The sequence below is a fragment of the Thamnophis sirtalis genome, unplaced genomic scaffold (assembly GCF_051295495.1).
Source record: "Thamnophis sirtalis isolate CommonGarterSnake01/CBP01778 unplaced genomic scaffold, rThaSir2_p1.2 scaffold_9, whole genome shotgun sequence".
In the NCBI taxonomy this organism is placed as follows: Eukaryota; Metazoa; Chordata; class Lepidosauria; order Squamata; family Natricidae; genus Thamnophis; species Thamnophis sirtalis.
Window position 1 is genome coordinate 17522349 of NW_028261389.1, and position 20258 is coordinate 17542606.

The window sequence follows — 20258 nt, forward strand, 5'->3', positions numbered from 1 at the left end:
GATCTTCAAGAGGGAGGACCTCCCCCTCCTCCCCCTCCGCCTCCCCCTCCTCCACCTGAAATTCCTGTTCATATCCCGCCTCCCCCTCCTCTTCCACAAGCGCCACCCCCTTCTCAATCTCAAACAAGGGAAGACAGAAGCAATGCCACGCCATCTGGTAAGACTGGAGGATTAAAGCTGGGGCACCACTCACTTAATGTTACTATTGAGAGAGCAGCCAGGTATGATATGCAATATATTTTATCCCAGTGAAGACGACACGCCCTGGAAAATAGAAGAACTGGCTCTGTGATTTAGTTCAATAGCTTTGAAGGAATTATCTGTAACCGTAGTACAGTTACTACATTGCAAATGTTCAAAATGCTGCAGATACATGATTGATGTAGTTGACTAAATTAACAGTCATTCTATAAGAGAAATCACTGATATTCCTTTCCTATTATATCATGAATGGGGAAAAAATGAGAATCTGTGAAAGACTGAGATTCAAACCAACAGGTTTTTTATTTTCTGGCTAACCCCTAATTAGCCAGCGCATATCAGGTTTTGTTAGTGGCAGTGAAAGTTGGGTAGCATCACTTTAGTGCTGGAAACAGCACTTAAAAGATGGAAATTTCTGCAACGGATCATGTTCCCTCTAGAGTAGCTTCTCTTTCTGCTTAGCTAGCTGCAGCTGTAGCTAGCTAAGAAAACCACGTGGTGTATAAGCATCTCCTTGTGTTTCCATCTGATACTTGATAGGCTGGAGACACCTAAGGCATAAGAATATGAAAGTTCCATTCTGCTATCAGGACTAATAAGCATTAGTTTAGCCTTCCCAAAACTTTTACGACTTCCAAATGCTCTTTATCAGATCCTACATCCCCAGGAACAATGGCTAATAATTGTGTTGGCTGTTAATTATGAAAGCTGAAGGTCCCACAGAAACAGAAGGCACAAAGATGGAGAACATAGCATTAAGAGAACCATCCTGTCTCAGTAGTGAACATTAGGGTGGGGCAGGGTGGTTCAGAAGTTAGAACTCTGGGCTGGCAATCAGCAGGCTCGCGTTCGAGACCTGTTGCTGCTGCAGGGCAAGGTGAGTTCCCATCACACGTTCCAGCTCTTGCCGACACAGCAGTTTTGAAGAGCCAAGGTGGCGCAGTGGTTAAATGCAGCACTGCAGGCTACTGCTAGATCAGCAGGTCAGCGGTTCAAATCTCACCGGCTCAGGGTTGACTCAGCCTTCCATCCTTCCGAGGTGGGTAAAATGAGGACCCAGATTGTTGGGGGCAATATGCTGACTCTCTGTAAACCGCTTAGAGAGGCCTGAAAGGCCTATGAAGCGGTATATAAGTCTACTGCTATTGCTATTGCTATTGCTATATTGAAAATGGGTGACGTAAGTAGATAAATAGGCACCACTTCAGTGGGCAACCGCTTGTAGACATGACAGGAGCCCCCAACCAGGTGTCCCCCCGGGCAACCGTAATGTCACCAGTAAATCCTTTCACCGTGAAAGTACTTTGGTGCTTCCAACATAAGAGCATTAGTATTAGTGAACGTTATATTTTGTGTGGAAAATCCCGTTTTTCCAGAGCATGCATTAGAAACCAACTAAAATACTCAATACTTTGAGGGATGTAATGGCTAAGATGCTGAGCTTGTGGATTAGAAAGGTCAGCAGTTTGGTGGTTCGAATCCCTATTGCCGCATAACGGAGTGAGCTCCCGTTACTTGTCCCAGCTTCTGCCAACCTAGCAGATCGAAAGCATGTAAAAATGCAAGTAGAAAAATAGGAACCACCTTTGCTGGGAAGGTAACAGCGTTCCGTGCGCCTTCAGCGTTTAGTCATGGCAGCCACATGACCACGGAGACATCTTCGGACAGCGCTGGCTCTTCAGCTTTGAAACAGATGAGCATTGGCCCCTAGAGTTGGGAACAACTAGCACATATGTGCAAGGGGGAACTTTTACCTTTACCTTAAAATACTCATGAAAAAAACAATCTTGAGAAAATAGACAATGGCTTGATAAAAGTTGAGTCTCACAGAATCAAACTATAAAGTTCTTAATACAAAACAGCGGATTCTTTGAGGGAGGGGCATCTTATGTCTGTAGCCCTCAGCGCCTAAGGGCATTGCAATGAATTTACTTTTCTGCAGCTGCTTTGCAAGGAGCACCAAAGGAAGTTGTGAACCCGTCAAATGGCCGAGCCACACTTTTGGAATCCATCCGCCAAGCTGGTGGCATTGGAAAAGCCAATCTCCGTAGCGTCAAAGAGAGGAAATTAGAAAAGAAAAAGCAGAAGGAGAAAGTGCAAGGTAAGTTACACCCTATCCTTCCACCCTAGGCCACTTCCTGTCCTTAGATTTGACTGCATGGTTCATCAGGGTGAGTCAAACATTGAAGCATCTGTCAGACATCTGAATGATAGTTAATATTATGCATTACATCGTGTATTTTTTTTGCAAATTTTTTTTATTTTATTTTTAAACATAAAAAAACCAACATAAAAAAGATTCTCATCCATTACATACAGCATGTCGTTTGGTTACAAGTATTTTTGCATCTATATTCTCAATTACATTTACAATCACAGATTTTTCATCTAATATAACTAAATACCTCACTTTCATTGTACAACGTATATTCAGTGACGATTAATTTTTTTTTTCTTTTCAATAATCCTAATTCCCTTACATTCTTGATTGTCTGTTTAATAACAATATACCTTTATATAATCACTTATCCCATTCTGAATATTTTTACAATATAAAAAAGATTTACCAACTATTTATATTTATATATCACTGTTTTCAATTGTGTATAATCCCACCAATCATCTATCGAGTATGCTTATGTTCATTATTGTCTTTGTACGTCATACATTCGAACAGATTTGTTATTCCTTCATTTTTCAACAAGGTATTCTAAATAATCACTTCATATATATATACCAATTTTAATTACTTCCTTATTAAACTTATTTATCAATAACAAGATATCTGTATGATATATACTTAGTGTTATACATTATATCACCAATCCTCTATCAAGTATACATAAATTCATTGTTATCCTTATCCATTTTAATACAAAAAGTTCTAAATTATTCAATTCATATATATATCACTCTTTCATTGTATCGTTATTGATCTATTTTACAGCATAATTGTATTATCACTTAACTCCTTCAATTAAAACAAACATGGTGTATTTTTGATTGTTAGAATACGTTACTGTATGGCAGAGAAATTTGTGGCCTTCAAGGGGTTATTGGACCCTAATTCCCTTCAGTTCCTTCCTCAATCACTCCCCTTGATCACTACACAAAACATGGGTTATTCTTAGAGGCAACAACAAATATTTTCAGTTAGTCTAGACCAGGGGTCAGCAACCTGTAGCTTTGGAGCCGCATATGGCTCTTTCATCCTTCTGCTGCGGCTCCCTGTTGCCAGCTAGCATCACAATTATGAGAGGAGCTTCCAGTGAGGCGGGGAAGCAGGGCATACCAGGAGAAGACTCTATGGCAAGGGGTGGGTTTTCCAGTCAGCCCCACAATTGATAGGTCTTTCGGTTAGGACAGGTAAAAGAAAAAGGGTGCCGCGCTAGGAGACTCTATGGTGGGGAAAACCGGACTTCCGGTCGGCTTCAGAATTGAACCAGGGACTTCCGGTTAGGACCTTTGTAGCTCTTTGAGTGTTTAAGGTTACTGACCCCTGGTTTAGACCAAACTAATTTGGACATCCATCTTCATATTACAAGTTCAAGGGGATTTTGGTTATTTATTTTTGTCATTTATTTGCATAAGACAATTCTATCTAAATAGTGATAATTACTAGTTTCTGTCCCAAACTCACTTTTCTTAGGAAAAATAAGTTTAGCAAATGTGGTAATATTGAGAAGCACGAAAGCTGTATGAAAAGAGCTGCTTCTTTTTTTTTATAGCATCGTCTTCCATTTCCTTGGCTCCATCTGAACATCTGTTTATTTATTTTATTTTTATCTACTTCATGCGTTTTATTTATTTGATAAGATATCTATTTAGCAAATTTGTATAGCCACCCATTCCAGTAAGTGACAAACGACAAACATTCTCGATACAACAAAAACAATTACAATCATAAATGTGTGATTAAAATGCATAGGAAATAACACAGTCAACAAAATGAGACAGAAGATTGGTCCCGTCACATACTCAGGGCCTTAAGCTGGAGTTTTTAGGGCGTTGCTAAAAAGTCAGCAGGATTGGGGCCATCCTACTCTCTAGAGTGAGAATGTTCCTAAGGCAGGCACCTTGGCAGAAAAGGCAGGTTAGGTATTTAGTCAACGGGATTCTGACATGCTCATCCTTCCAGACCAAATCAGACAGGAAGAAATTACTATGCCAAAGGTTCAAGTCTAGATAAGTACAATTGTGAAATTTATGCCCAACTAGCTGATAACATGGCCCTGCTCGGCTATTTATTTATCCCAACCCTCCTTCCATGAATGTCACTGCAATTTCTAATGTTGGATTTTCCCCCTTACCAAGGGGGGAGGGGGGTTATGGAGTACTGTGAAGCCGTTACCCTGTCAACTCCACAGCGCTGTACAGTAGAAGCCATTTTAAGGCACAACAGACTGCATCTTAATAGAACACACACCCCCAGGGTGTTTTACCCCCACAGTATTTGTTTCCAAAGAGAGTAAGTAATCTGTGCAACAAGTATGGTTGAAATTGCGCAAGGCACTCCAGAGTTATGCTGGAACATACGCGCACACACACAGCCATTTTTATATATTGTATATAGATTGGTACTCTTTATACCCTGGGTCTCTATTGTGATAGTTAGCACACCACTTGCAGTCAGGTTCCCTGTATCAGGTGAAAAGATGTAGGGTGCCTTATCTGATTTCATAGAACATCCAATCTGATAATCCTTCTGTATGGTAGTCTCCAATTTTCTCTGCACATTCTACCAAACCATCACAGAATAGTCTCACAGCATGAGGGTAATTATGGCTGTCATATTGGGTATTACGCTTTTTAATACTCGGATGTTATGATGAAACCAATAGCATAAGCACCACATCCAGCCCAACACGTACATTCCCCTTTTCAATTTGTTTTTGCAACCTTGGGTAAAGTGATTAATAGCACTTAGACTTACATACGGCTTCACAGTCCTTTACAGCCCTCTCTAAGCAGTTTACAGAGTCAGACTATTTCCCCCTCAACAATTTTGGGTCCTCATTTTATCCACCTCAGAAGGATGGAAGGCTGAGTCAACCTTGAGTCTGGTGAGATTTGAACTGACAAATTGCAGGCACCCGGCAGTCAGCAGAAGTAGCCTGCAGTACTGCATTCTAACCATTGCGCCACCATGGCTCATAGATACATTAAATCAAATGTAATGATCGTTGGTCTAGAGGAGATAATGGGGAACATCCACCAGGAAACCATTTTTACAAGAATGCCTATGATATTTTCTCCCCAGCGTGGCTAAGTGCCTGAATAGATTGGGATAGCAATCATATGTGAAGACTTCATCCAAAACAATGTCGGATTTATGTGCAGATTCCTGATTTTCTCCCATTTCCTGTCTTCAGTCTTTGATTTCTCTTTTTGTGTTTTCTCCAGTGGGAGCTACTGAGCAAGGCGGAGATCTGATGTCAGATCTTTTTAACAAACTGGTCCTCCGGCGCAAAGGTAAAGAAGCTTGTTGTGGTTTCTCCGCAGTGGTGCAAGAAACAAAACTTAAGGTTTCCTTTTAGCAGAAAACAAAGTTTTCTTTTCACTGTAACTATGATTAAAAGATAAGTTATAAATTTCATATGGCTGCTTCTAACATTAAAAACCATCAGTGTTTGAGACAGAGAGGCAAGAACAGGATCAGGATAGAACAGCCAAAACCATGCTGAGCTCCATTCAGAAAAAAAGATTAGTATGTTCCCATTCAAGCAACATACTTAACTTCTTACTGAATCAACCCATTTTCTGGGTCAGCCATTTAAGGCATTAATTAAATAAGTGGGCTGAATTAACAAACTGTTATCCAAAAGCTAACATTAAAAATGTTAATCATGTTGTATGGCTGCATCTCTAGCTATTTACCCAATCAGGTTCTCCTGGTTATGGGAACAATGCTATCAGGAAGAAATAGCAGAGAAAGATCAATTCTGCACAGTGAGAGCTAAAAGGTTTGATTTGCGTAGAGCACGGGTGTCAAACTCACTGCGTCACATTGCCATCATGTGATATTTCGTGACGTTTTTCCCATTTGCGGAGCTGGGTTGTTGTGTGGCCTGTGTGTGACACATCCAGTCCGCAGGCCACCAGTTTGACACCCCTGACATAGAGCATCAAGCCCACCACCTTCATTTTTGCTAAGATCAAGCCATATGGCTAAACAGATATGCTCCAGGTTTTAGCCCAACTAAAAGTATTAAACATCTAAATGGAGAACCTGCAACTATCCAGATTTGGTGAACTGTTATTTCACAGGATTTGCAACAGGCTTGTGCGTTTTCTACCCTGTTTCCCCGAAAATAATAAGCCCAATCGGGCTTTTGAGCATATGTGCTAAAGCCCTCTCCCAAAAATAAGCCCTCCCTGAAAATATTGCAACACAGCACCAGCTATGAGGTGACTACGCCCACTGCTCCTGCACCTCAAAAATAATAAGACCTCCCCGAAAATAAGGCCAAGTGCTTATTTCAGGGGTCAAAAGCCTAATTTTCTAATTATTTTATTGTCTTTACCCTGTCTTGTTTTCTGGGAAATACGGTAGAAACATCCACCACTTTGAACCCAAAGCCAGAAAGATATTTCCAAATAGACTCAGGCCTGCATCTGCTAATGCCTTCCTTCTTTGTCCCATAATCCCAGGAAAATAGGCATTTGTTAAGCAGGCAGTGACAAGGCTGCAAGGTATTTTGTAGTGGGTACAGTACATTGTTGGCACTTTTTAAATTCCAACCAGTTTTCCATATACCTATCATACTAAGGCGGGGGGAGGGGGGATGCAGCTTCTTTAAAGAAGCATTAATAGATGTGGTATGTGTACTCAAACTGACTCTGGAAGACTTTTTGAGTTTTGGATTCAAAGCACTGCACTTAAGCTTCCATGAGTGTTCTAGATAGGAGTCTCCTCCGTAGCAGGTTTTAAACTCTTAACATATTTAACTGATAAACAGAGTTGGAAGGGGCTTTATAAGTCATCTAGTCCAATCCCCCTACTCAAGCAGGAGACTCTACACCATTTCTGACAAATGGTAGCCCAATCTCTTCTTGAAAGTCTCAAGTGCTGAAGACCCCACAGCTTCCCAGGGCAACTTCTGTTCCATTGGTTGATTGTTCTCACTGTCAGAAAGTTCCTCCTTATTTCTAGGCTGAATCTCTCCTTGGTCAGTTTCCATCTTTCAATTTTCTTTGCAATTTGCCTCTCTTGGTGCAAAATTCTGAGTCAATTAAGAAATGTGTTTCTGTTTGTCTTGGTTCTCATTGCCGGGGCAGCACTTCCCCGTGTCAACTCTCCGTCTCCGCCGGATCTCAGATTACAGTAGCTGGTTTGAGATGGGTGTATCTATTGGGTAATGTGATTTATGATACAGACTGAGGGGAGGAAAGGAACAGGGGCAAAGTTCAGAAGTAGATAAACAAACCAAAAAAAATGGCTGCCAATAAATCTTGCCTAATGAATAATTCCTATGAAGCTGTAAATAAATCACTGGTTTTTGTATTAAAACATTGGCTCGATTATTATGAATCAGTTACGGCATCGCTAGGAAACTTTACACCCCGTCTTTGTCACTTAGATGTCATGCCTGCACATTTGAGGAAGTGTCGATCTCCTGGTGCCACGTCCCATTTTGTCTTCTCTCCCGTAGGCATTTCGGGCAAAGGACCAGCCGCTGGTGGAGACAGCAACGCGCCCAATGTACCAGCAGGTGCCTTTGGCCGCATCTCCGACACCATTCCGCCCCTGCCACCTCCACAGCAGCCAGCTGGGGAAGAGGACGAAGACGACTGGGCTTCCTAGATGGCACTTCAGAAGGCAACATAAGGAGGCTTAACAGAGGGCCCTCTTGCTGTTTGACACGTCCATCTTTTTAAAGAATACTCACTACAGTGGATATTGCCACTTTGCCATCCAATCCTGAACACCAACATGAATATAATTACGCACACAGAAGAATCTGCCGCCGTGCAATTTGTCCTCAAGGACGAGAGCTAGTTTCCATCTTAGAAAAAGCCTCTGTGACCGAAACATGGCATGTGAAAACATTTGGCATGTGCAGCAAGACTCTGCTTGCTGGGAGCTGGGAGGCTTCAGAGGCTACCCAGCCACTACTGAGAACAGTTTCTGTTTTCTTTCAATGCTCATATCCTTTTTAGCTCTCTAAAGAAGGGCTTTTGCCTGCTCGGTGCAATTATTATATATATAAATATGCATTTTACTCTACTACTTGCTTTGAATGTCCTAAACGAAAACCTGAAAGAAGCCTGTTTTTGCATCCAAGTGCAATAAGAACACATTTCGGGGGACAAAACTGGAATGGAGGGTGCTGCATTATTAGCTTGCATATAGGAAAATGCATTAACCTGTTTCAAAGAAAGGCACGCTTTGCTTTACTTTCCTTGTCCCGTCTTCTTCCTTTCAATTTCTTGTTGCGGAAGGTAGTATTTGTTTGCAGCATCAGGATGGAAACTCAAGTGTGTGAAAAAGAACAAGTAGTCCTCGACTTAACGACCACAACTGAGCCCCAAAATTGATGTTGCTAAGTATAACATTTGCTAAGTGGATTTTGCTCCATTTTACGACCTTTCTTGCCACAATTATGTGAATCCCTGAAGTTGTTAAGTTAGTGACGCGGTTGTAAAGTGAATCTGGTTTCCCCGTTGACTTTGGTTGTCAGGTCGTAAATGGGAGATCACATGACCCTGGAACACTGCAACCGTCATAAATATGAGTCACTTGCCAAGAGCATTAATTTTGATCATGTGATCTTGGGGATGCTGCAACAGTGTGAAAGTGTGAAAAACAGTCCTGGGTCACTTTTTTTCAGTGCTGTTGTAACTTCAAACGGTCACTAAATGAACTGTTGTAAGTCGAAGACTACCTGGACTAAGTAGCTCAGTTGTTAGCAATAGCAATAGCAGTCAGACTTATATACCGCTTCATAGGGCTTTCAGCCCTCTCTAAGCAGTTTACAGAGTCAGCATATCACCCCCACAGTCTGGGTCCTCATTTTACCCACCTCGGAAGGATGAAAGGCTGAGTCAACCTTGAGCCGGTGAGATTTGAACCGCCAAACTGCAGCTTAGCAGTCAGCTGAAGTGGCTGCAGTACTGCACTCCAACCACTGCGCCACCTCGGCTCTTAGTTCTGTTGTTCTGGGTATCTCTGCATGTTGGTGGAAATGTTTCTCAGGATATCCACCTAAGCGAATCTTCTGGGCCATGCTCATTGAACCATGTTATATACCATATTTTTCGGACTATAAGACGCACCCCTCCCCCCCTTAAAAATAGAAGTGTCTGTGCAACTTATAGAGCCGTGATAGTGAACCTATGGCACGTGTGCCACAGTTGGCACACAGAGTCATTTCTGAGGTCACGTGAGGCATTGCCCTGTTGGCACACATGTGGGTGGTGGCCAGCTGATTTTCCGGCCATGATTTTTGGCTGTTTTTCGCCCTTCGGAGACTTCCCTGATGCCTCTATAGGGCGAAAAACGGCCCAACGTGCAAACCAGAAGTCCGTTCCCAAACTTCTGGTTTGCGTATTGGGTTGTTTTTAGCCCTCCCAAGGATTCGGGAGGCTTCCCTGACACCTGAGTAGGGCAAAAAACAGCCCAATGCAAATGGGCTGCGGAGATCCCCGCCGCCTAGAACACCTGATAGGCAGTATTCCAGGAGGCAAATCCAATCACCAATCAGCTACTCGGCAGCGACGGCTGCAGCATTCCCCGGCGACGACAGCTCAACTCAGTTGACCAGTGGTGGGTGCACTGGAGTGGAGCCCTGATGAGCCACGCGCTGGAGTTGCGATAACGTGCTGAAGCTGACCAGGCTCTTTGCTGCAAGGACACTAGCCAGATGAACATCGAATGGATGCTGGGAGGCAGAGGCAGAATTTTTCTTTCTTGTTTTCCCCCTTTAAAGCTAATGTGCATCTGATGGTCCAGAAACTCTTATATTACCGAAAAATACGGTAATACTTCTCTGGTTTGCAAATGCTGCTAGGAAACTGTGTCGCTTCTATGAAGTGAGCTTTTAAAAAAATGATACAAAAGCAAGTACTTAGAAAAGGAAAGGCCTGGATAATGCAGGTGTGCAGCAATTCAGAGGTTAAAAAAAGACACTTTGAAGCTCTCCCGCAGCACCTGCCTGCAGGCTTTTCCTACCTAAAACCATGCAAGCTGCCTTTGGTTTAATGCAGTGCTTCTCAACCTCAGGAAGTTCAACTCACAGAATTCCCCACTCCACACATCTTAAAACATACTGGGGAAATCAGAAACTGCTTTTACAGTTTTACAGCGTGTATCTACCCTACCGTTTTTCAATTCCCCTTTGCCTTTGCATCTGAAATGTAGCCCAGTCCTTTTAGATGAAGTTCTTTTTAAATCAGCATCTATCTACAAAGCACATTTTAAAGTGTTTTTAGCAGCTCCTTTCATTAACCCTCCCAAAGCTAACTTTGACCAATAGCAGTAAACCTATGTAAACAGCTTTTTTTTTAATGTAAAGATAAAGTTTCCCCTTGCACATATGTGCTAGTCGTTCCTGACTCTAGGGGGCAGTGCTCATCTCTGTTTCAAAGTGTTGTCCAAAGATGTTTCTGTGGTCATGTGGCTGGCATGACTAAACGCCGAAGGCGCACGGAACGCTGTTACCTTCCCACCAAAGGTGGTTCCTGTTTTTCTACTTGCATTTTTACGTGCTTTCGAATTGCTAGATTGGCAGAAGCTGGGACAAGTAACGGGAGCTCACTCCATTATGCAGCACTAGGGATTTGAACCGCTGAACTCCTGATCTTTCTGATCCACAAGCTCAGCGTCTTAGTCACTGAAGGGTGGATAGCAAACTGAAGCCAAGAATTCCTGGGCTGAAGGGATTAAGGAAAGAGTAGTGCTTCAAAAGTGATCCCTGCATCACTAGCTTTCCTGGCTAATACACCAGATAGCAATGTTTTTCAACTTCAGCCATTGTAAAATGCATGGATATAATTCTCCAGCCAGCAGTATTGCTGGCTAGGGAATTCTGGGATTTGAAGACCGTGCAACTTACAATGGCCAAAGATCAAGAAACATGGCCATAGCACGTGCGTTCCTTTTAATTTTGCTGTGAGCCCTGTTTTGGCACAAAGAAAGAGAAAACTGAAACATCTCACGGTTCAGTAGAAAGGAGAACCGGGAGTCTATAACCGATTATATCCCACATGCAGATTTTAGCAAATGATGACTGCTGGTGGCATAGAAAACATTTTGAAATTGAAATAGCTGTTTCTGAGTGTGAAATGCATTCAGAATGGCTGGAACAAGCTAATTTAAGCTTGAAATAACCACTTCAAGCTCCCATTCAATGTCAAAATGTTTGCACACCCTTATTAACCACCTGCCTTGAACTTTGAATAGCATATATTATAACCTCAAAATAAAGTCCAAGAGGCACCAGTTGTGCAAAATGAAATAGAGGGAAAACAAGGTTTTTGTCCAAATCCTTTCAGTGGAGAGCTCAGTTTCCACTATAAACAGAAGAAAGCGCATCCCTTTTCCAACCTTAATTTAGTTTAGAAAACTTTTTTAGTGACTGGAAGTGGGTGGGAAACAGGTTCAAAATTAAGATTGCACAATACAAGTATAACGCATTTAAATACACAGGAGACATTTGGCATCGGCGGAGGAAGCAAATCCCTTATTCCTCACGAAGAGTCGGACTTGGAATTGGATTTCTTTTCCCAATGGAACTGCAAGACAGAAATGAGGAATTACATGAGGCAGGTAGTGACAAAAGTCAATAGAGATAATAATGTGCACATTTCACCCGCAGGAAAATAAATCTTAAAAGAGTCTAGCTTTGATTGATTGATGCTTAGATTCTCTGGGATGATTAACATTTCAGAGGAATTTGCAACGGAGCCTGGTTTTGGGACTTACTTTTCTTAGCGCTGCAAAAGCCGGTCCAAACCTATCCTTGATTTGGGTTCTGCTTTTAATCCACCGAGGAAGTTTGTTGAGAACTGCTGGACGGGTGTATCTGTGATCTAAAAGCACAATACTGGCAAAGTCCTTTTGATGCCGAATTGCCCTTCCTGTAAAAGCAAACCATCTTATTTATTTAATCCATTTATAATGGCCGCCCAACTTCTCCTTGTCACACTGAATGGCTAATACAGGATTCAATTCAAAGTGAGATGTCACAGGGAAAACTGTTTAAAGCAGTTTTTCTCAACCGTGTCAACTTGAAGATGCATGAATTTCAGCTCTCGGAATTCCCCAGCCAGCTTGAGATTGGCATACAAATATTTCCTCTCTCGTGATGACTAGGGCAGGGGTTGGCAACCTTAAACACTCAAAGAGCCACAAAAGTCCTAATTGGAAGCCCCCCATTCAATTCTGGAGCCGACCGGAAACCTGGTTTTCCCACCATAGAGTCTCCTCCTAGTGTGGCATCCTTTTTCCTCTACTTGTCCTAACCGAAAGCCCTATCAATTGTGGAGCTGATCAGAAAATCCATCCCTTGCCATAGAATCTCCTCCTAGCAGGCCCTGCTTCCCCCCCCCCCAAAAAAAAACGGCAGCTCCTCTCAAAATTGAGGTGCCAACCAGTGATGGAGCCACAGCAAAGGGATGGAAGAGCCACATGCGGCTCCAGAGCCACAGGTTGCTGACCCCTTGACTAGGGCAAAGAACAGCAGACATAACCTTCAGACCTGTGAATTTCCGCTCTCAGAATTTCCACAGCTGAGAATTCTGGAAGTTGAAATTTACATTACCTGGAAGGCACTCGGGTTGCAGAAGGCTAGTATGTTGAAACTGCTGTGCGTGAGTGACTAATAAAACAAATTTTGCTCTAGGAATATTTTATACTGATAAACCACCTGATCTTTCTGTGCCCAAACTTAGCAAGACAGGAACCTACTTTATGAAGGTATGAAACAAGGTAGGAGAAAGTGGCACAGATTCTTCCTGCTATTTTCTCCCAAATTGTTCTCTCCAACATTTTGGCAGGTTGGCTACACACAAGGAAGTGCCTTCTTACAGCCCAATTCCAGCTGACACTCTTTCATGTTCAACCAGAAGATCCATCTTACCCATAGCAATTGTCCATAATTGGAAGCAGAGGTTTTTCTGCCCTCTTATGTACAAACCGTGGCCTAAACGATCACTTGCCCATTATACTTCATTACTTTGATGGCGGTAAGCCAACTTTGCACAGAAGCTTGTATGAAAAATGTACCAACAGTACCACTGCGTGATAAACGGGTAACAGAAAAGATCACCAATTCCTAATTTCTCTGCTAACTTACCACATCTTCCCTGATCGGTTGCTTGGGAGTGTTTAAAGCTGTTTAAAACGGGCAATGACGTAACCAGGTTCCATCTGACCAACCATAAAACTCCGATTGAGAGAGCTCTCTGTATTTTAGAACCAAGGGCATACTTTACCTATTGACTGGTTGACTGCTTTCATGCATAGATTTTCAATGAGCAAGTTCCCTGGAGACTGGCCTGCAGACTTTGGCTAGAGGAAACCAAGACAGGTGGGATACATAAATGGGGTTAGAAGCTAACATTTTATTTTATTTATATCCCGTCTTTATTATTTTTGCAAATAATTCAAGGCAGTAAAACATATCCAACATGCCTTCCTCCTATCTTCTAAAGTGAACCTTCTAAAGTGAACTGGGCTGAGAGAGAGAGAGAGAGAGAGAGTGACTGGCCCAAAGTCACCCAGTTGGCTTCCATGGCTAAGGCAGGAATTGAACTCCCCTACTGCTTTAAGCAGTAGACCAAACTGACTCTCAAGTACGCTCAAGTCACCCAACAATCCAGCCTTCTGCGACAATTGATGCCACTAGTGTTATTTATTTGATTTACACCCTACCTTTCTATCCAAATATTGAAGTACTCCTACATATGTTACATAGAATTTCCTTAATCCTATTCAAGGATAAGTGTGATACAGCTTGTTTAAAGTACCGTATTTTTCAGAGTATAAGTGGCACCTTTTTCCCCCCCAAAAGAGGGTGAAAATCTGGGTGCGTCTTATACACTGAATACAGCATTTTTGGCCTCCCGAAACCCCACTCCCTTCACAGAACTGGGGCATGCAGAGAGTTTGAGAGGCCTGCAAAGTGCTCCTGGGGAGGTCAAAAACAAGTGAAAAACGGGCCATTTTTCACTTGTTTCCCCAGCCCCCCAGAGCACTCTACAAGCCTCCTAAATGCTATGCATGCCCTTTTGGGGCAAAAAATGGGCCCACTTTTGCAAAGAATGGGCCATTTTTTGCTTGCTTTTGGCCCAGCCCCCAGGAGCACTTTGTAGGCCTCTCAAACTTTATGCATGCCTCGTTTTTCACAAAAAAATGAGGCGTGCACTGGGTTTGGGAGGTCTTCGGAATGCAAAAAACTTCTTTAAATTTTTTTACTTCTTCAAAACCTTGGTGCATCTTATACTCCAAAAAATACGGTAGATAAACCCAGTCTTGATCATTTCTAGCCTAAGGAAGTACATGTAGTCCTCAACCTATGGCTGTAATTGAGCCCCAAATTTCTGTTGCTAAGCAAGACAGTTGTTAAATGAGTTTTGCCCCATTTTACAACCTTCCTCACCACAGTGGTTAAGTGAATCACTGAAGTTAGTAACACGGTTGTTAAACGAATTTCGTTTCCCCATTGACTTTGCTTGTCAAAAGGTGATAAATCATACGTCTCTGGAACCCTGCAACCGTCAAATGAGTCAGTTGCCAAGCGTCTGCATTTTGATCACGTTGAGTTGAAGTCTACATATCTTAAAAGTTGCCAAGGTTAACAAACGTTGCTCGGGGCACTTCAGAAATTCCAGCAATCAGAGGAAGTAAAGTTACACTCCCTCACCAGGGCAGGTTGGGATAGGGAATGCTGGGAGTTGAAGTCCACTCATCTTAAAGTGGCCAAGATTTGGAAGCATTGCCATACATCAGAGCTGTCAAACTCCTGGCCGGATGTGTCACATAATGGCCATGGCCATGCCCGGTTTAGTGAAGGGAGGGGAGGAAAGTCCCAATATGTCATGTGACGCCATGAGTTTGACACCCCTGCCTTAGATCAAGCTAAGTGGAAAACAGAGGATCTTTTACCATTGTTTTATCCAGGTAAGCCATTTTCTCTTGAAGTTCTGGAGATTTTATGTTGGGGTAGGGCATGCCCACCATAATTACACACCTGGGGAAAAAAAAATGAGGAAAAGTAAGGAACACATAAATCACTCGGCGTCATCTCTTTAACTTGCATAATAATCCTGCAATCTCTTTCAATCCAAAGAGTTCTTTTTCTCCCATGTAATTTTAATTTTATTATATGTTTTAAAAAAAGATATACAAAAATAGGAAGAAAAGAAACTCAGAAACTCAATTGGAGTAATTTGCAATCCAAGCATGTCACATACAAAGCAATATCCAGTGTATAAAGCTTTCTTTAAGCTCAAGAAGAGAAACAAACAAACAAAAAATACCCTATTTTGGCCAAGTAAGGTGAAAAACCTACGCCAAGGAGAAACACGCTGCACCATTTTTGATTAGTGGGTAAAATTGCCTTTTCAAAAACAGATTACAATTTCAATCGAAGGCGCCTGCAGTGGATAGGCCGGTATATCAAGTGCATTCAAGATAGCCTAATATTTTTACCCTTGGAATCTTAAACAGCAATTTGAGGGAGCTTTAAGTAAAAATGTGGGGAAAGAAGCGATTGGGGAATAATATTCTGCATACAAATTAGCCTCCTACAGGTTGGGTTTATGCTACAAAGCCCATACCTCTTTCTGGATAACTATGGCTTTACTCGCCCGAGAAGAAGCCTTGTTTCATTTCAGATTCATTTGTAAGAAGAAATGGCTTTCTCTCTGAAAGCGTTGGCTAGGCATCGCAATTTACCAAACCCTCCCACCTAATTGCCTTCACAACCTGCTTGTGACAACAGGGGGCAGTTAATATGCAGCAACCGCTTTCTGTCATCCCGCATGTCAAGCTTAGCTGTCCCACTAAGGCAGGTGCAGAGAGCCGGGTGGGAGGAATAACACTGGCGTTAAAAATGGAAAGTGGAGCATTTATGAAACAACAGATTTGCCTTAAAGGAGGAAGTGACAGCTTTGCCCACTTGCCATACAGATTTTCTCTCTCTCTCTCTCTCTCTTCTTCCCGCTCTCTCATCCTAATACCTTCTATGTTTGGCCTTCAGTCTGTTGCACAATGGGGAATATGTCTCATTAAAGTCAAACACCCTGTGCTAAAAGCTAAGCCCCGAAATTAGCACTCGAAGGGCCCTTCCCAAAATTAAGACTTCGGTTTGCATTAGCTCAAACCTAAATGAGCTGCCCCCACCCAATCAATATTTCATAACTCTCTAAATTCTAATATTCCAGTGAATAATTCCGCCACCACTACCCCAAGGCCAAGCAATAATTTTTACCTTCCCAGGTCATCTGAAAAATTGATTCCTTCGCTCATTTTCCCACCAACTACAGAAAACAGCAGTGCTCCTGTCATGGGGCCATCTGTTCGGTTGCAGCGCTGTGTGAAAGGAAGTCCACAATGCAATGGTTAAAAGCTGGAGCACCTCTACAGTCAATTTACTGCCTCTTCCCACCTGCTCAATAATCGTCCAATCTTCTGTTTCGTACCTTGATACACTTGGCATATTCTGCCAAGACCTGCTCCACTTGGTTAGCCTTCTTGGGTTCCTGAAATATCTGTAAATGGCATCATACGTCAATTATAGGAGAACATCCTTCATACCATGTGAGTAGTACGATCTCAGGAGCTAAAGGTCTGTAGAGATTCTCAGTCATCCAGGCCATGTTTGTCCCAAAGGAGCTTTTTCAGGAGGCAACTGGATTTTCTTGTTTTTTCTTTGAAGACATTTCGCTTCTCATCCAAGAAGCTTTTTCAGCTCTGTCCCCACTATTCTGTCAGAGCTGAAGAAGCTTTTTGGATGAGAAGCGAAACATCTTCAAAACAACAAGAAGAAAGTCCAGTTGCCTCCTGAAAAAGCACCTTTGGGACATCTACAGGAGCTGTGAAATTGTGTGGCTTTTGTACAGTGACCAAACTGAAAAATAGTGATGTTGGCTTCAACCTCCAGTAAAACCTTGATTTAAATTAGTTTCTCAAACCTGGCAACTTTAAGGTATGTGGACTTGGACCGCCAGCGAATTCCTCAGCAGGTTAAGTTGGGGAATTATGGGAATTGAAGTCCACACATCTTAAAAGTTGTCAAATCTAAAGAACGCGGACTTAAAGGATCCCCATTTCACCAACTTTGGATACAACGGACAGCATTTCCATCCAGACATCCCTCTAAAAGAAGAGAACTGTCTCCTGCATCTGAAGTAATCTAGTCTTAATATACAGATGTTATGATGACAAATAACCTTACTTGATGCAAATAACAAGATGAGGTTGATGTGTGTCATGGGGATGTCATACTTTGAGTCTTAATGGACATTGAGGATTAATGGCTGATGTATTCTCCCCCACCTCTCTAGGTCTACTATTACTAAGTAATGGGCAACGTGCTTTCAACACAGGTGGCTGGGAAATCACAGTGGAAAAGGATGGTTGCTCTGCTGTCCGTGCTTGTGAGCTTCCTAAATGTATCTAACTGGCCACATGAGGACATAGGATGCTCCTAGAGGAAACATTGACCAGATCTAGTTAGGTTCATATTACTACTTTAACCCCTATTCTCACAGACAAGCCCACGTTTCAAGACCATTAATGGACTAAAAAGCTACTTGGGCTCCTCGCTATGGTAGTATTTGCCACAACTGGTGCGCCTACAAAAGGAGAAATGGAAATGCTGGGTTTTAATTTTCCAATTTACAGCATGCTAATGTTCAACTTGTAAAGAATAACCGTGATGACCAAAGATAAAGATTCTCTTAAGTCAATCTTGACTGCTGATGGCGCTGAAGTTCATTAGAATTTCTTAGAAATCTGTGAAAGTAGTAACCACCTTGAATGTTTTTCAAGCCGAGGTGGCGAAGTGGTTAGGGTGCAGTACTGCAGGCCACTTCAGCTGACTGTTATCTGCAGTTCAGCGGTTCTAATCTCACCGGCTCAAGGTTGACTCAGCCTTCCATCCTTCCGAGGTGGGTGAAATGAGGACCCAGACTGTGGGGGCAATATGCTGACTCTGTAAACCGCTTAGAGAGGGCTGAAAGCCCTATGAAGCGGTATATAAGTCTAACTGCTATTGCTATTGCTAACTTCCCAGTCCAGCCCACAGCCCAGGGATTTCTCCCATCCAAGAGCTATTACATCTGACCCTGCTTTCCTTTTTTTTTTTTTGCAATTTGTTTTTATTTTTAAACATAAAAAAACCAACATAAAAAAATTCTCATCCATTACATACAGCATGTCATTTTGTTACAAGTGTTTTTGCATCCATATTCTCAATTACATTTACAATCACAGATTTTTCATCTAATATAACTAAATACCTCACTTTCATTGTACAACGTATATTCAATTCCGATTAATTTTTTTTCAATAGACCTAATTCCCTTACATTCTTGATTGTCTGTTTAATAACAATATACCTTTATATAATCCCATATCCCGATATGAAAAAGATTTACCAACCATTCATATTTGTATAGCACTGTTTTCAACTATGTATAATCCCACCAATCAACTATCGAGTATGCTTATGCCTGCTTTCCTTTTTCTGAACAGTCCAAGGCTGGCATAGTGGTGCCCTCAGCCAAATTTCAGGTTGGCTTGTGCCCTTTTTCCTGTCTCCTACACAAATAAGCCATCGTTTCTTGGCTTTGGAAAGGATGAAGCGATATATCAAGTATAACGATCAGCTACCTAGCAAGTACGGTGGCGAGGTCAACAGGTAAGGATTGGGCCTCTCCACTTCACTGTACAGGCAACAGGACCAGTATTAGTCATTACTGCCTTGGTGGTGCAGTGGTTAGAATGCAGTACTGCAGGCTACTTCTGCTGCCTGCCGGCTGCCTGCAACTTGGCAGTTCAAATTCCACGAGTCTCCAGGTTGACTCGGCCTTCCATCCTTCCAAGGTGAGTAAAATGAGGACCCAGATTGTTGGGAGCAATATGCTGACTCTGTAAACCGCTTAGAGGGGGCTGGAAAGCACTGTGAAGCTGTCTATAAGTCTAAGTGCTATTCCTATTGCTACAACAAAACTAGAGGAGAGGAATCAGCTGATCATTGCCATATGTTTGATTTTACTAGCAGCATTGGGATACCAAATTACCTTTTTCTTAGTAGCCAGCCGGGCAAGCAATCCGGTCTTTTCCCAGTGCAAGTAGACCTGTTTTTCATAGTCATAGGAAGGGAAGAAACACACCAGACCTCCTGGGACGACGTTGCACAAGTTAGAAAGAATCCGCCCCGTCTCCTCCATCTGAAAAATGGAGGAAAAACCAGCAATGTCTACCTTTAGCCAGAAAAGAAAATCTTTCTTCTATCAAAGGCTGTGTTCTCTTGGAGAACACAATTTCCTGCCTGGGCTGGAAGGGAGTTCATGAACCCAAAGGCTTATGCTTGGAAAGGATCAGTTGCAGGGATGCAGAATAGGCAAATTTGATGCAAACAGAATCTGGTGTCTCATGATATCCTACTCTTTCCGACACCGCCTTTCCTTTCTTTTTTCCTGCTCGATTCCTTCTTTCCCACAGTTACAGGCTGCTAGGAAGGAGCAGACATCTCTACTCAGAGGTCTGCCCTGATCTCTTTTCACAACGCTTTTGAAATTAATCCTATGAAAAAGTGGTCTACTCGCTTCAAAGCTCCAGGTCCGACTGTCAAAACAAAGATGAGACATCCCTATATAGTAGTCCTTGACTTATGACCGAAATTGGGACTGGAATTTCAGTCGCTAAGTGATACAGTCATTAAGCAGGTAACCAGGCTCATGTTTACAACCATTTTTACCGCAGTTGTTAAGTGAATCCAATGTTCCCAATTGACTTGGCTTGTTAGAATCTGTGAAGCTTGCAAATAACTAGAAAAAACTGCAGACATCAAAAATGTATGCCAGTTATCAAGTATCAAAATTGTGAT

The 20258-nt window shown here is 42.3% G+C and overlaps 2 protein-coding genes across 2 annotated transcripts in view; one reads left to right on the forward strand and one right to left on the reverse strand.

Moving 5' to 3' along the window:
• Nucleotides 1-8598, forward strand: part of WASHC1 (WASH complex subunit 1) — a 60819-nt gene extending 52221 nt beyond the window's left edge. The window contains exons 8-11 of the mRNA XM_087722948.1: nucleotides 2-157; nucleotides 2144-2302; nucleotides 5605-5673; nucleotides 7854-8598. Coding sequence (XP_087579074.1) covers nucleotides 2-157; nucleotides 2144-2302; nucleotides 5605-5673; nucleotides 7854-8005 — 536 coding nt within the window. The 3' untranslated portion in view covers nucleotides 8006-8598. The remainder of the gene's footprint in view (nucleotide 1; nucleotides 158-2143; nucleotides 2303-5604; nucleotides 5674-7853) is intronic.
• Nucleotides 8599-11751: 3153 nt separating this feature from the next.
• DDX11 (DEAD/H-box helicase 11) overlaps nucleotides 11752-20258 on the reverse strand; it is a 47392-nt gene continuing 38885 nt past the window's right edge. The window contains exons 20-26 of the mRNA XM_087722467.1: nucleotides 19450-19599; nucleotides 16846-16914; nucleotides 16635-16735; nucleotides 15308-15392; nucleotides 13636-13711; nucleotides 12125-12279; nucleotides 11752-11934 (exon numbers count right to left, since the gene is read on the reverse strand). Of these exons, the coding sequence (XP_087578593.1) occupies nucleotides 11890-11934; nucleotides 12125-12279; nucleotides 13636-13711; nucleotides 15308-15392; nucleotides 16635-16735; nucleotides 16846-16914; nucleotides 19450-19599 (681 nt within the window). The 3' untranslated portion in view covers nucleotides 11752-11889. The remainder of the gene's footprint in view (nucleotides 11935-12124; nucleotides 12280-13635; nucleotides 13712-15307; nucleotides 15393-16634; nucleotides 16736-16845; nucleotides 16915-19449; nucleotides 19600-20258) is intronic.